The sequence below is a fragment of the Polypterus senegalus genome, chromosome 2 (assembly GCF_016835505.1).
Source record: "Polypterus senegalus isolate Bchr_013 chromosome 2, ASM1683550v1, whole genome shotgun sequence".
Classification (NCBI taxonomy): Eukaryota; Metazoa; Chordata; class Cladistia; order Polypteriformes; family Polypteridae; genus Polypterus; species Polypterus senegalus.
The window spans coordinates 133,617,304-133,634,309 of record NC_053155.1 but is presented as its reverse complement, the minus strand read 5'-3'; the positions used below and the strand labels follow the sequence as shown (position 1 = coordinate 133,634,309).

Sequence of the window (17,006 nt, the reverse complement as noted above, 5' to 3'; positions counted from 1 at the left end):
GAATATCGCAATGCACATTTTACTCTGCTACTTTATACATCCCATATGGCTTTTTACTGTGTGCTTAAAGATAAATTCATTAACATTCCTCCTATTTTCAGAATACTATTTGCAACTGATTTTTACCCTTTTTGGTTGTTTACAGGTTGTGGTTAAACACAAATCAGTATGCCATTTATTTATCCATCAAGTTAATGCTTCAGAGGAATAAATTCATATAGCCTATTAGTATTTTTATCCTACACAGACTCCACAGTGGGTGGCACATTGTTGTACTGGTTAGTGATGCTTCTTCATAATACCAATAGCTGTATTAAATTTCACATAAACTATTTATGGCATTTGCATGTTCTCTCTGTGCTCATGTGGATTTTGTCTAAATATTGCTGCTTCCAACCACCAACAAGATGTTTGTTTTGGGTTAACTGGCACCTCTGCATTGGCTCATTGTAAAGGAGAAGGAGTGTGAGGGTGCCATGGAATGTAACAACATCCACCCAAGTCTGGTCCCTTCTTCAACCAAGGATTGGCTCCCACGTGATTCTTTGTTAGAATAAATTTGTGTGGAAAATGAGGAAACGATCAATAAATTTACACAATGAAATGAGGACAAACAGAATGTATGGATTTATTTTTTGTTGTTTTCTGTGAAGTAGAATATTCCCAGTATTAAAGGGCAACCTCTGTAAAAGTCATAATTTCTCAGTGGGGATAAAGTATTATCTATCTATCTATCTATCTATCTATCTATCTATCTATCTATCTATCTATCTATCTATCTATCTATCTATCTATCTATCTATCTATCTATCTATCTATCTATCTACTGTATCTATCTATCTATCTATCTATCTATCTATCTATCTATCTATCTATCTATTATATAGTGTTTTTCATATCCATCTATTTGTCTGTCTGTCTACAATCCAAATGGATTGAACACGGTGTAATGGAAAGATTGCTCCAATTTTCAAACTGAAATGTTAAAACAGTGGAATGAAAATTCTGAAACATCCTTTTCTTTCATTGTATCAAATGGATATCTCAACAATTTCATTTCACATATAATACACCCAAAGTTCTGCTATAAGTGCCCAGTCACTTTGAACTTCTTGGCCATATAGACATTAGTGTTATTAATGATATTTTCTTAGTGCTGATAGCATTATACAAATGCACATGATGAGTGAATTATTCATTAATGCCCATTTGGAGTATTGAATACTTACACATTGACCTTGTTGAATCACTGCATTCAAATCATACTACTCTTCACTCTTCATTCACTCTCATTAGGTGTATAAGAGATGGAGCTCTGAAGGCAGAGGAGGCCGGAGAGGTCATGATGCTCCTATGATTGCATATGATGCCCTTCTGGCAGCTGGCGGTAACTGGAGAGAAGTCTGTAACAGGGCGATGTTTCATGGAGGTAGGTGATCTTTTCATGGTAGCTGCATGGGTCTATGGAGGTGAAACAAGTTGTAAGAATAGGAAATGAATTTACATCTACATAGAAATAAGCATGAAGTGTTTTGGACGTCAGAAGGAATTGAAATTGGTGTATTTCTAAAACTCTAAAGCCAGAAATACAATGTTCAAAATCTGAAAATTAATGTATGGCTACCTATCTACTTCGCATAATGCCATTACTATCTATCTATCTATCTATCTATCCATTATACAGTGTTTTTCATATTTATCTATCTATCTATTATAAAATGTCTTTCATATCTATCTATCTATCTATCTATCTATCTATCTATCTATCTATCTATCTATCTATCTATCCAAGTAATTTGTTTTGAATTATTTTATTTTTTGTGTGGTAGACCTAACCCAATACTAAGCACTTATATGGCAGATTGTGATGAACCAGTGTGTCATATGTATTTTTGGGTTATTTAGGCAAAGATGGTGATTGTTGTCGTTTTGAGTCCAGGTAATGCCTTAAATGTTTTTTCCATTTTTATTTACAGTTTTTCTCGATTGGTTTGGCTCATTTCTTGAAACCGAGATGACATTCTCAAAACCATAAGGTCATTTGGCCAAACAGTCTTACAGTGCTGCCCAACATTATAGCTCACTAGCAAAACAAATATCTTACCCCAAACTCTTCGTCCATGCTTCAAAAGCAGATTCCTTTCCCATATAAAAGGTCAGTACAGTCAGAATAGCACAGATCCTTCTCAATTGCCTTGGCACATGTGCATTCATTTAGTGCTTTTGTCAGAATACCCCGGATGGTTTAGCACAACACCATGGATCCCCTGCAAAAGCTCATATCTCTCCCAAAAGAGTTTATCCATGTGTCAAAACTAAATATCCTTCCCATATAAATAGTCAATGCCCCCAAAATGCATTATACCTTTGGCATTGTTTAAGCACTGCAAGTCAAAATGCTTAGACGTTTTGTCACTGAGGCACAGGTCTAGCAACAGAATACCACTATGAATAAAACCAAAAGATTTTACAGTAAAATCAGCCTCCAATAAACCACTCATACTCAAGGAAACTGTAAACATTTTTATTCGTACAAAGAAATGTTAACATTAGAGAACATACTGTGAAAAGAAAACATATACAGGATTCTGTAAATGTGAACAGTTATAAACACAAACAAAAAAAACCAAAAACTCTAGCCCACCATACTGTAAATAAAGTCTCAGAACTATAGTACAGTAATATTTTCAGTGGTCGCCATTGTCACCCTCTCTTTCCTGGCCACCATCCTCATCCTCCTGGCCATCGACGCGCTGCTCTCTGTCAGGCCATAAATTCTCATCCACATCGCAACGGATATTTTCTCGTGCGATGCAGCGAGGGAAGAAACGGCGTGAATGTCTCAACCATCCCCTACATTGATCCCCTGTGATGTCCTCACATGCAGCATCCATTGCATGCAGCAGGGCCCTCTGGTCTTGAGCCTGATGCTCATACACCCTCCACCTCCAAGCTGAAAAAACTCCTCAATTGGATTCAGGAAAGGAGAGTAAGGTGGAAGAAACTCCATTAGCATCCGGGGATGGGTGGTGAACCAGGTTCTGATGCGTGGGCCGCGGTGGAAGTTCACATTATCCCACACAATGACATAATGTGGTAGCTGAGGTCCTTCTACACCTCTCTCATTTTCTGGGATCAGATCAGTATAAAGGTGGTCCAAAAAATTGAGGAGCTTTTGTGTATTGTAGGGCCCTAAACTGGGACTGTGTGTGGCCACACCTCTTTCTGATATAGCGGCACACATTGTTATATTTGCTCCTCGCTGGCCTGGGACATCCACAGTGGCTCGGTGGCCAATGATGTTACGGCCACGCCTTCGACCTTTGGCCAGGTTGAAGCCAGCTTCATCAACGAACACTAGGATGTGAGGGGTTTCGTTGCCTTCTAATGCCATAATTCTCTACAATAGAATAGAAATAAATCTAATCAGTCAAGTAGAGACAGATACTGCAGGGAGGATCTAAAGTACTGTACAAACAGGGAGTGGGAAACTGAAGACAATTTCTAGGAAAAATGCTCTAGTCACACAAAGCTGGATTCTGAAGGTGAAAAGGATAACGCAAAACAAAAAAACAGTGGTAACCATGTCTTACTGTAATAGTGTTACAATGATAGACAACCAGTAGTTGACTTACATGCACATACTGGTACCGCAGCCCTTTCATTCTGTCAGAGTTTCTCTCAAATGGTACCCTGTAAATCTGTTTCATGATCATCTGATGTTTCTTCAATACCCGGTCTATTGTGGAGATGCTGATAGAGTTTATATTTTGGAACATTACATTGTCTAGCAGGATTGCATTACGAATCTGTCTCAGTGTGATGGCATTATTTGCAATGACCATGTTGCATATTTCTTGTTCTTGTTGTTCATTTAGAAGTTTTCTTCTGCCACCCACTTGAGGCTGTCGTCCAATCCTAGACATACAAGTCAAAGGTCAACACTGTAAATTTGTTACAAAATGAGTTACCAATGTAATTGTACTGCTGTCTTATGGTACTAGAAGTGTGATGCACTGCACAGTGACTGGAATACTATTCACAGTATTTTCTCCATTTTTTTGTCTTTGTCATTTTTATAGTATCATATAACATCACATGACGATATTACAGTACTCTAGGCCTACACACACACCAACACTGAATAGTTCAATAGCATAGTTCTGTACCTGTTTTCCCTGCGAAAGGTTTGGATGATGGAGGAGACTGTAGACCGAGGCACATTAGGCTGCACTCGGCGACCTGCCTCTGCCATTGTGAGGCGATGGTTTATGACGTGGTCAATAAGGGTGGCCCGGATTTCATCTGGGACATCATGGTGCCTCCGTGCTCCTCGGCCTCTTCCCCCTATTCCTCCACGCATTCTCACTCTTCCTCTTCCTCTTCTTCTTCCTCCTCTTCCTCGAGCAGGAAGTTGCTGTTGTACTTGGCGAGGTGCTTCCATGTTCACACTGCAAATGAAACTGGCCCCGCGCCAAGCTCTGTCTATATACTTTTGGCAGCAGTCATAATCATAGACAACACCTGTCAGGTATCTGAACAACCTGTTTGATTGGTCATCTGAGATGTGGGAAACTGCTCCTTCGTTAGTTCTAATTTCACCTGATTGATTGTCAAGTACTGTCATAACTTTCTCAAATGTTCCAAGATATTCTTTCATGGTATTATATCTTTGACTAATTTTGACAGTTGAACAGACAATTGTGCATATGATGACTTACACAATGAAACCATGCTGATATGTTTTGGAGTGAGTGACCATTTCACTGAAAAATCAACTAATCAGTTTAGATCGGCAAGATCTATTTATTTGGAAAATGTGCTAAATGTGGGCTCATTGTGCTAACTGTAGCTACTTGTACATAATCATTTGAAAAGAAGCACAGAGTCACTTGAGACATGTACTAAAGCATTTGCAATTTGATTAAACCAATGAAAAATGACATTCTGTTGTGAACAATTGCAAGGTGGTTTGGAGATTTGTCCATGTTATTTTGAGAATGTCATCTCGGTTTCAGGAAATGAGCCAAACCAATCGAGAAAAACTGTAATTGTAATTATGTACCCACATTACAAAAATACACCTTCTGACAGGGTTTTCAGGAATGTATTATCTTAACAAAGTAGGAGAAGCGCGTAATAATATAACTTGTGCAAGAGGTGAAATGAATTGCAATTACAGCATTAGGAGTTTGGCATTTATACTCAGAATAATGTAATTTAGAAAAACAAAGAGTAATGCTTGGTCTAACTTAGCAAATGTTTTACATATTAAAGGAAAATAGGAAAGCTACCTATTCCTCCAGATTTTAATGCAACACTTTATGGTCAAGGCCAGATTCTGAGTTCTGCCCCTATGTATGACCCATCATCATAAAGTGTGGCTAATTTAATCAGTGTGTAGTTAATATATAGCGATTAACAGCATGTACCAAGGGCTACACCAAGCAAACACAGTCACATGATTAAAAAAAAGAAGACAAGAACTGAGCAATATTGGCATAAAATTAGAAAATTAAGAAAATCCCAGAATAAGGCATCCAAAGTAGCTGGGGAGCAGGGGAAGGTGTGATAAAAGTGAGAAAACAGCAACATTCCTTAAATCAGAGTACCAGATGAAGTCAAATATTGATCATCAAATACCAAACACACGAGCAAGAATTAAGGCAATCAAAGGCCAGAAGTGTGGCCGGAAGAAGCTCATTGGGCACCTGGAGTCCTTCCGGGTGCCCTATAAAAAGGGGGCCAGTTACAACCACTTGATGGCCAGAGTCGGGAGGAAGAGGACAAAGCCTGAGCAGGAGTGGAGGCGGATGGACTGGCAGCAAAGAAGGGACTGTGTTTTGAACTGTGGGGTTTGTAAATAAACCGGGTGTAGTGTGGTGAAACGTGTCTCTGTGTCTGTCTGTGTCAGGGTTAGGGCGGCTTTATGAGCCGTGGGCTTCACAACAAACACGACTTTTGCAAGGACATAGCAATCATAAACAATATGGGCGCATACTTCTCAACCATAACCACTGCTCTTAGAACAGATTGTCCACCTGAAGCCAAGCATGTTCGGGCTCAGCCAGTAATTGGATGGGAGACCATCTAGGGAAAGTTAAGGTTGCTGCTGAAAAAGGTGTTGGTGAGGCCAGCAGGGGGTGCTTACCCTGTGGTCTGTTTACGGATCCCAATGACCCAATGCGGTGATGGAGACACTGTGCTGTAAACATGGCACCACCCTTTGGATGAAATGTAAAAATGAGGTCCTGCCTCTCTGTAGTCATTAACGATCCCTGGGCATCTTTCAAAACGAGTAGGGTTTAACCTGATGTCCTGGCTAAAATTGCCCATCATGGCCTCGTCTATTCTGTCCTCTAATCATCCCCTGTCTCAAATTGGCTATCTCTCTCCCTTCTCTTCACAACCTAATACGTAATGTGTGGTGCGATAATCGCATCATCCAGCTTTTTCATGGCAGTGAATTTCAGTGCTGACAAATCAAACATCCTATATTTGGGCCTCTAGTTGATAAAAAGATGTGAGCCAAGCACAGAACCTTGAGCAACACCACAGGAGAATGGAGACAGGAGTTTCACAACTTCACAATCTTCATACTGTTATTTTGACTGTCCATGGTGATAAATATTTCTCTGTTTTCCAATTTAGTAACAAAAGATGACAAAAACATCACTTCTATATGTCACTTTTAAATTTTAGGTGTTTTTATACCTATTTTTATTTTCTCCAAAAAGGTGAAAATGCAGCTACAGGATCAATTGCCGGCTGTCTCTATGGACTGCTTTATGGACTAAAACAAGTGCCTGCAAACTTGTACCAGAAACTTGAAAACCGGGAAAGACTGGAACTCCTCGGGGAGCGTCTCTTCAAAGGATCCAGTACTGACAAGTAATGCAATGGTTTTATCATTAATCCTTGCAACTGGCCATCGGAACTTTGACACAGTACTGCTAATCCCACTGACTAATGTTTCATTTACTTTAAGCCTTATATGTAAGTGTGGTATGCCTTGCCAGCTGTATCTGGATGTTCATCTCAAAGGAGATCTTTCTGTAAACAGTTTCAATAAAATGTTGAAACTGCCCAAAAGGTTCCTTAATAATGCCTGTCACCTTAAATAATGATGGTAACCTCACCTAATAAACTAATCTCTCAGCAGACCTTTTTGACATTGCAGACTGTGCAGAACACCATTAATATGTTCGAGTTTGCGCTGTGCTGCTCATGCTATTAGCTTATTACGCTGAAGGTGATTGTCTCAACTGGAAGAAATCTGAAACACCCTCAAGGTACAGTAGTGGGGATGTATGGATGGTGATAGCTGGGTAGATCTGTGTCCCCTGTAAATTGACCAGGGACACTACAGTAACATTTAGACCCAAGATAGCCTTACAGTTTGTGATCTTCTAATTGAATGGCTGCTTCTTGCTATTTAATTAAACATTGCTATTTCTCCTGTAGGCTCCAGTTTCTTAATGCAGTTTTCAGTGCTGTCTTTATTCTTATTGCCATTTGCAATAGAATTCCATCTTCATTGCCTGATTAGCTTTAATGGCAAATAAATGGGATGTGATGATTAAAATGCCACTTATCACAGCCTTTTTTTTCTTTATATCCTTAGCTAGGGATTGAGCATTGCTAGCAGATAAAAAGGCTAAGGACAACCTGATAAAAAAGTTGATGGACATAACAAGGTATCATCACCATATGTGCTATTTCAAATGAATGGGAAACTATCAACAAATTGAGAGTGCATTTCAGATGGACTATGAGCAACCCTGTAGATCTGGGTTCCATTAAAGTTGTGAATACCAGATGTTTCAACATGAGTGTTTTAAGAGCAGTAATCCTGCTGGGGTTTTCAAGCCTAACATATAGTAATGAATGTACCAACACCCCAAAACATTAAGGCAACAGTTCTCAGAACTCATAAACAGATCACTGGTGGCTATGGGGGTTAACACGAGAGAGACAGATGGGTCACAGCCAGTCGACTGCTGATTCCAACAGTCATACCAAGAGAAGCATTTCAAAAACTAATATCTGTTGCATCTTATTGCTGGTATGGAAGTTGGGGAACCAGCTGAGTTCTACCTCTGCTGGTGAAAATTAAGGTGTGGTCATAAAGGGTTAAACTGGGGTGGCAAGAGATATCACCTGTTCTGGAGGGAGGACTATAATATGTCGGCAACCATGGCTTTATGCTGGTTGTTTCAAAGCTGCAGTCCAGTAATGATGGTTTAATAACGTGGTATTTTTTTCTGACACACATGGACACCTTGATATGAGTACAGCAACATTAGATGGCATATCTAAACAGTGATCCCCAAAAGGAATATTGTTACATGATAGTAGGAAAAGAAACTTCATTAGTAGCATAACTCTCTGTACCTCTAGACCACGGGTGTCAAACTCCAGTCCTGGAGGGCTGCAGTGGCTGCAGGTTTTCATTCTAACCATCTTCTTAATTAGTGACCAGTTTTTGCTGCTAATTAACTTCTTTTTCCTTAGTGTTAATTAACTTGAAACAGGCCCCTTTGTTGTTTCTTTTTCTTTAATTAGCAGCCAAATAATATTGAGCCACCACATGACCAGCTCACCTGTTCCCATCACACAATATCTGAAAATAAAGAAAGGTGAAGAAGGTCTCAGTAAGGTTGATCTCTTAGGTCACCAAAACATTTTGATGATGTTCTTAGAAAAAAAACAGAAAATCAACAGATTTGGAAATGTCTGCTGAGGCAGAATGAGAGCAGCAACAAGCCATGGGATTAAATAGCGGGTTTAATTAACAGCAAGAATTAGCTTCTCATTAAGAGCTTGGTTGGAGTTTGAAATCCCAATTTAGCCGGTCATCTGTTGGTTTGTTTCACATCTCATTTCTGTTTGGCTGTCTTTTAATGAAATAAAGCATCAATTCAGAGGACTGAATCCTTAAAAACAGGGCCATTAAGATAAAGGGGAAAAGAAGTAAACTAGGAGTGAAAACTGTTCACTGATTAGGAAAAATGTTAGAATGAAAACCTGAGGCCACTGCGGCCCCCCAAGCCTGGTGTTCTGACACCCCTACTCTAGACTATGAAATTCCTGAATATCTCTAGCAACATAGCTCTAAATACATCATAACACAATGGCCAGATTTGTTACCAAATCTAAGATAAGATGCAATGGGCTATGAAGAGAAGAGACCCACCACTTGTGAATTTGCAGGAAGGATGGGACACAATGGAGTGAACACAGACCTGCGTCAATATGCTGCATTTCTGCCACCTCATTCTATCCAAGGTGTGACAAATTCAAGCTGTTCTAAGGTCATCTGGGAGAGTGATTTGTGATTAGGTAGGTAAGTCGATCAAAGTCCACTTAAACTTATTTTTCACACATGCCCTCCCAGTGAAGGACGATGGTCTCAACCTTTCAATAAGCCTACCCAATAAAATGGATCCAAGAGAAAGCTGTAAGGTCATCACTAATATGACAATGCAAGACGTTAAAAAGGATACAAGAATGTCTTGGCATGATGAAGAGTAGTTTGGATGCTGGATGTTATTCTTCTTTGTTACAATTTCCTGATATCTTCTTCTTCTTTTGGCTGCCCCCGTCAGGGTTTGCCACAGCGGATCATCTTCTTCCATATCTTCCTGTCCTCTACATCTTGCTCTGTCACACCCATCACCTGCATGTCCTCTTTCACCACATCCATAAACCTTCTCTTTTTCTCATGCTTGCTAGCTCCATCCTTAACATCCTTTTCCCAATATACCCAGCATCTCTACTCTACATATGTCCAAACCCAGGTAATCTCACCTGATATACTGTTTAAAATTACAAGTTAAATGCAGTGGCCACCTGTTTCTCTATTTTTGTGCACTTTAGAGAGGTAACAACCAACCATCCAGTTTCTTGAAGTAATTTATTAATATTTGGAAATCCAAAAACAAAGTAGTCATGTTAATAAATGGTAAATCAGGAAACAAGAGGAAGAAAGACAATTTTTAGCAGGCCCATGCTTTTTGATAATCATTTTGCCAAAAATGACTGCACTAGCCTGATACCTGTTCTTAGATGGGTTTCACACATTTGTTCTCAACATTACTTTCAAATATTCCTTCTCAATATTCGCAGAAATTTGATTAAAAACCCAGTTCCAAAATAATTCCACTTGAAAAAACTTTTGACCGATTTCTGTGGGTTCAACAAAAGAAGTAAAGAAGAGTCAATGGAACCGCTTCAACATCTGGCGCTGCTGCCAATCCCAAATGCTCAGGGAATCTTCTAGAAAGATTTGCAAAATAAAGCCACTCAATGAATGGCTTATAGCGCTTGACAGCAATATGAATCACTTACTGTTCTCCAGATCTCAAAGCAAATGAGTGCTTAATAGAGATTCTCGAGGAGCACCAAGGTAAAAACACACAAAAGGCGCAATTTTGTAATAGAAGACTGGGGTTGTAACCCTCCCATCCAGATGGAGACATCTGAAGAATTCACACCAAGGTGCGTTGAACTGTTTCTGACATTTCATGGTGGGTTCTATATCCTGTTTCCAAAAATTTCCCTCACAAGAAAAAATGATCTAAGATTTGTATTAAAAACTTCAGTTGACTGGTTGAATCATTTGAGAAAGTAAACAAAACTTGCTGAGAACTTTACATCTTTACATTTTTTGATGGGGCATCTATTAAAACTATCTCTAGTATCTATTCCTCTGCCCATTTTCTGAGCCCAATTATTCCAATATAGGGCCAGAGAATATTCTAGCATGCCAGTCCATCAAAAGGCACACTCATACAAACCCCACAGTCAGACATTTTCAGCATGAGTGTTTCTCATTGTAGGGTTGAGAGGCACCTGGGACTTACTTACTAGCATTTGGCATAAGGTAGGAATAAGCTCTGGGCAGGATGACAGTCAATTATGGGCACACCCATGCATACTGTCACAGGGTCAGTTTAAATTAGCCAATCAGCTCCTTGAATGTCTTTGAACTTTGGAACATCTGGTACAAACCTACACGAATCAGAGAGAAACCTGTAAACTACACAAAAATGGTGCCTACTGCCTGCAAAACAGGTGCAAACACTGTGCATTCTACCATTCTGTCATGTTAGATGCAAGAAATTTATATGCATGAATCAACTGTATTATAACCAATGCTCAGTTAACTAAACATGCCTGACATGTATGTTACTTTTGTATAACAAAGACTAAGTAATGATGCTTGCTTTACAAAGAATGGCACACTAGGTTAATGAAGCTGTCTGTTTTGGAGCAATTGGTGGATTGCTCACATGCGCATCATGCTAATAATGTTTATGAATGAGCAGAATTCTGAATTTTGGGGTAAGTATACAGTAGAACAAACATTGTAATAGGAATGACTGAAAGGTGCCATGGCAAACTGCAGCTGACCATGACAAGGGCATATGTGAGAGCCTCACCCTACAAGGTACAGCATTTGTTCTTTATTTTAATATGTTCTTAATATTGGCGAGTAGAATAGTTGCAAGTTGGCCTGACATGCAAGTTACAATTTCACTGTACTGATGACATTACTCCATCCACTACTTATGCTCAGTTCAATAATGGCATTGCTTCCAGAATTGGATTTCTGATGGATCACATTAGACAGAATATTCACACAACATTTTGGCAGCAGACAGGGTAACAGTGGCACAACGTCCTACAAAGAACAGAAAACTGCAAACAATGCTCCTAAATAGACCCCTACCTTACAGATATACAGGGTGGTCCAGATCGTCTGGATGACTGATTTATGCAAGGACGATTCCAGATTCTTCATGTCGTCAGTTCACACACTTCTCAATGGTCCAGGATTTTTCAGGTGATTTTCTATGTAATAAACCTGATAAGTTATAGCATAATGAAAATTGCATACTTAGATCTGGACCACCCTATATTGTATATTTCAGCATTTAATATTTCAAACTTCTGTTTAGTTCCCACCTGACTCTTTAACTAGATGCCAACCACTGATAACAAAACTTGTGATTACGTTCTATGGTTTATCTTCTGCCACATCTGATCTTTTTGTATATATCCGTGAGAATCCTAAATCCAAAGAGGACTGTTTGATTTATGTTAGGTAGATTGCCCAGAGGGGACTGGGCGGTCTCATGGTCTGGAATCCCTACAGATTTTATTTTTTTCTCCAGCCGTCTGGAGTTTTTTTTGTTTTTTCTGTCCCCCCTGGCCATTGAACCTTACTTTTATTCGATGTTAATTAATGTTGACTTATTTTGTTTTATAATTGTGTCTTTCAATTTTCTATTCTTTAATATGTAAAGCACTTTGAGCTACTGTTTGTATGAAAATGTGCTATATAAATAAATGTTGTTGTTATACAAGTATTGGAAGATTATGGTGAGTTAATTCGGATAAGATGTAAAACCGAGGTTTTGACTCTCTGTACTCATAAAAGATCCCTGTGCATCCTTTGTAAAGAGTAGAGTGCATCCCGATATGCAAGGCTAAATTGCCCACCACGGTGTAGTCATTCTGGTCCCCCTCTAATCATCCCTTGTCTCTAGTTGCCTACCTCTCTCACCACCTAACGTTAATGTGTGATGAGTGTACTGCCGCACAAAATGGCTGCCGTTGCATCATCCAAGTGGATGCTACACATTAATGGTGGTTGTAGTGGCTTCCCATTCATTGTAGCGCTTTGAGTTATGAGAAAAGCATGTAAAATGTAAAGAATGAATTACTATAAAGAAAAAGACCAGGAGATGATGTGAAGGGGGAAAGCAAAAGAGCATGCAGGAGTACACAGGTCAGAAGAGCAACACAAACTTTTAGGGCAAAACCAAGAAGGAAAGTTCTAAATGGAGCCAAAGTCAGAAAACTGAAACATAGCCAAGAGTTTTTTTGAAGCTAATATAAAATAGTAAAGTTGTTTTTACAGACAGAAGTTTATCCACAGAGGGATACTAGATCGTGTCACATGATGGTAAACAAAATGGTGTCATGAAAATAAGACGGTAAAATAAATCATCTTAGTCAAAACCTAATGATAATAATACATTAGAATTCTACTACTAGAAAAACATTGTAGAGGAGAAATTCAAAAAGAAACAGAATCACAACATTTGTGTTATTTTGTAGATTTGAACACACACAGGTGTGAGTAGAGCTGAGCTAGATGGTGAACTGCTGGTGGTCATGATGTGACTTGTATTCTTTGTTTTTAAAGAATTATTCCTTGGCCTTTAAAAATGACCAGGGAATAGTTTTGGGGTTGAGTGAGTCCATGGAACTAATGTTACACTTTTTTTAGACAAATTGTTAACAATGTTAAAAGAAAACAAGTACCTCATATCATGGCACCATTTTGTTTTTGATACGAGTGCCACCAGTTTTCTGTGTTTTGTTTGGTCTGGTCTGGTTGCCAAGCAGTTGCTAGGAAAGGTCAATAGTACATGTGCGACATGTGACCTCATCAGGTGACAGGTATAAAAGTCAGCGCTGTACACTTGCTGGTTTGTCCAAATGTGTGGATACTCCTTAAAAGCTGACACTAATTTATTGTTTTTTTTTCTCAATTTTCTGGTTGTGATCTGTTTTGTTCTTCACCATGACTTACTGTAACGTCTTTTGGTTCAGCTTTGTTTACGTGAAAATTTTCAAGCTTCTGATCGTTAACTCTGTTATCTTAACTACAATTTTGGTTTCACATCCTTGGTTTTGTTGATCTGATATTTTTTTTTTGCTTTTTATGATTATGACTTTGGCTAGTTTTCTGTTCCATCTCCTGGTTTTAGTTGGAATTCATTTTTTGACCCAGTGCAGTCTGCTCCCTGCTGCCTTTGTCATTTCTATCTCTTTCTTAATGGCTAGTTGGTTAAAAAAAAACCACGAGGCAATTATAAATAGTGAATTCAGCTGGTTAAGACTTAATGGAGCAATTAAGTGGTAGGAATCTTAATAACTCAGCTCATGAAAATGAAGTACCAACATGTTGCTTGAGCAACGATTGCTTCAGCAGCTGTTATTGGCTTATTATGACAAAACTGGGGGGAAACAAAAACCTGTGGTCACTGCATCCTGCAAGGATCGAAGCTGACGACCTGAACATAAATGAACTGTCATTATCAAAAAACACAAAATACTTCACAGTTACTTCTTCCCTTTTTTTAAATCGTGCAGTTTTTACATCTGAGTAATTTTTAATTTTATGACCAGGTATATAAATGAGGGTTGTACCAAACGTAATGGCCTTATTGTGATTATCAAAATGCCTGTCTATATTAAAACGGGCAAGACTGTAACACGTAGCTCTGTCCATCTTCTTTACATGAATGAAAATAATGATGGTCTTTACTGAGTCTGAGAAAATGCCCGTCAAGGGTATGTTATTTTAGCATTGTGCAAAAATACTTCATTTCTTCTGAAGGAGAAACCCCCACAACTAACATTCACATGCATCCCGATATGCAAGGCTAAATTGCCCACCACGGTGTAGTCATTCTGGTCCCCCTCTAATCATCCCTTGTCTCTAGTTGCTTACCTCTCTCACCACCTAACAGCTAATGTGTGGTGAGTGTACTGGCACAAAAAATGGCTGCCGTTGAATCATCCAAGTGGATGCTACACATTAGTGGTGGTAGTAGTGGCTCCCCATTCATTGAAGCATGTTGAGTTATGAGAAAAGCATGTAAAATGTAAAGAATGTAAATGGATAGAATGAATTACTATAAAGAAAAAGACCAGGAGATGATGTGTTAGGGCAAAGCAAAAGAGCATGCAGGAGTACACAGGTCAGAAGAACAACACAAACTTTTAGGGCAAAACAAAGACTGTAACATGTAACTCTGTCCATCTTCCTTACATGAATTAAAATAATGATGGTCTTTGCTGAGTCTGAGAAAATGCCTGTTATTTTAGCATTGTGCAAAAATACTTCATTTCTTCTGAAGGAGAAACCCCCACAACTAACATTCACATGCAATCGAGTCAGTGTGAATTTGGAGATGAACAGCAGACAGTGGGTAAATTTAAAGTCATTTTGTTTACCTGCTGAACTAATAAATAAAAGAACAGTAGTAGTAATTGTAGTATTGTCACACATACATCTACTCTAAATATATATATATATACATATAAAATCCTAAGCCTAAAAGTGCAACGATTTTATGTGATGTTTTTGTCACACTTTAAATTGGGCTTATTTTAAAATCTACATATACAGTATATGTTTGGTATTATTCTTTTCAGAATTTATCCAACTTTAATGTGATGTTGTTAGATTTTCAGATTCTTATTCAATTTTTAAATATTAAGAAATCACGTGCCGTGAGACGAGACTTTGTGCCAAGACACTTAACCACGCCCGTGGCCAAAAATAAAAGGCAAAAAGTAGGGTAGCTGCTGTACAGGCTTTAAAATGTTCAAAGTGCCACACAAGATGCAGATCACACAGCACAGCAGCTGATCGAGCAAAGTGGAGGTAAAAAAAAAACTGTACTTGTTCCCCATTATATTACCGTTTAAGACGGGGTTTCGGAGGAGTGACCGCGTCTCCTTGGGGTGCATTCAGCTCCCCTTCACAACACGAGTGGCAGAGACGTGAAGTGGCTGGGGTGTAGTGCAGGCCGGGTTATTCGAGCAAAGCGAGCAGGGGGGAACCCCCTAGTATAATAAGAAAGAGGGGAATATAGACATTACTGATTACAACAACATTTATTTCTGTAACACATTCTCAAGCACTGGATGTAGCTCAAGGTGCTTTACAAGATTTAAAAGAAATAGATACAAGAAAAGAAAAACAAATAAAATTAGATAAGAATAATAATGAATAATGGCGGCACGGTGGCACAGTGGTAGTGCTGCTGCCTTGCAGTCAGGAGACCTGGGTTCGCTTCCCAGGTCCTCCCTGCATGGAGTTTGCATGTTCTCCCCATGTCTGTGTGGATTTCCTCCGGGCGCTTCAGTTTCCTCCCACAGTCCAAAGACATGCAGGTTAGGTGGATTGGCGATTCTAAATTGGCCCTAGTGTGGGTGTGTTTGTGTGTGTCCTGCGGTGGGTTGGCACCCTGCCCAGGATTAGTTCCTGCCTTGTGCCCTGTGTCGGATGGGATTGGCTCCAGCAGACCCCCGTGACCCTGTGTTCGGATTCAGCGGGTTGGAAAATGGATGGATGGATGAATAATTACATTTAAAATAAAATGAGATATTTAATTAGAAGAAAAGTAGAGTCCTTATATAAAGTATCACTTTTTAAATCTCCAAAGTCCGATGATAAGGATCAGATGGCTGGGGATTACTCCTGCTGTGATCACCTGCCACAACAAAGAGCAACAAAGAAAACCAACGTTCATCAGAGAAAATTGATGTGCATCACATTTCGAAAAATGTGGATATCCAAGTTGCATTGCGTCTCATTGTAATGTGTTAGGATTGGGAATCCCAAAATCACTACCAAAAATGCCCACTAGAGGGGGAAATCCTGTCAACCCCCCCAGCAAGATACAAAAAGCGCCATGTAGAATCTTTAGATTTATTATAACAAAATGCTCTGTAGAGCACACAAGGCAAAATGGAGTTGCCAGCAAGAGCAATCCAAAGAGAACAAGTGCCAACCCACAACATAAAGGTGGAATCAGAAACAAAGCAAAATGGTCAAATACCTAAGGAATCAAAATAGAAAAAGCACAGCAAAAACACAAGTAACACTCACTAACTCCCTAGTGCACTCAAAATGAACTGCCAGGTACTGTGGAAGACCCTTTGGATTTTATAGGGTGGAGGGAAGTTCCTGGTGGTGATTGGTAGGTGGCCATACCTCTTGGTGGGATATGGAACATAGCACAGACATCGAAAAAACACCAGGCAATAAACAAACGTAACACTGCCATACCATATAGACTCACATTTGAACAAAAAGACAAAACAACACCTTAAAACCCAACCAGGGGAGAAACCCTGCCTGTGATCTAACATAATGTGGTCTTTTAAACCCCACAGTAAAACAGTAAAAATGCAAT

At 39.2% G+C, this 17,006-nt stretch overlaps 2 protein-coding genes across 4 annotated transcripts in view; one reads left to right on the top strand and one right to left on the bottom strand.

Annotated features, from left to right (window-relative positions):
• adprhl1 (ADP-ribosylhydrolase like 1) overlaps positions 1-17,006 on the top strand; it is a 121,859-nt gene that overhangs the window by 60,885 nt on the left and 43,968 nt on the right. For 2 of the 3 annotated variants that reach the window (XM_039744648.1, XM_039744647.1), the window contains exons 6-7: positions 1,297-1,429; positions 6,738-6,891. In XM_039744648.1, coding sequence (XP_039600582.1) covers positions 1,297-1,429; positions 6,738-6,891 — 287 coding nt within the window. Of the gene's footprint in view, positions 1-1,296; positions 1,430-6,737; positions 7,591-17,006 lie in introns of those variants that run through there. The other variant, XM_039744649.1, reaches the window with a different exon arrangement.
• LOC120523383 lies at positions 2,635-4,764 on the bottom strand. Its single transcript, XM_039744650.1, has 3 exons — positions 4,170-4,764; positions 3,636-3,918; positions 2,635-3,400 (listed from the first exon to the last, which is right to left on the bottom strand). Exons 1-3 carry the CDS (start codon positions 4,658-4,660, stop codon positions 2,843-2,845), a joined length of 1,332 nt encoding a protein of 443 aa, XP_039600584.1. The 5' UTR covers positions 4,661-4,764; the 3' UTR covers positions 2,635-2,842.

What these genes read in the sequence shown, in the direction of transcription:
- LOC120523383 (XM_039744650.1), bottom strand. Translation starts at nt 4,660, where the DNA reads ATGAAAGAATATCTTGGAACATTTGAGAAAGTTATGACAGTACTTGAC. An exon ending in ACCTTTCGCAGGGAAAACAG is followed by an intron (nt 3,919 to 4,169) that starts GTACAGAACTAT and finishes TTGTATGTCTAG; the next exon opens with GATTGGACGACAGCCTCAAG. An exon ending in TGCGGTACCAGTATGTGCAT is followed by an intron (nt 3,401 to 3,635) that starts GTAAGTCAACTA and finishes ATTCTATTGTAG; the next exon opens with AGAATTATGGCATTAGAAGG.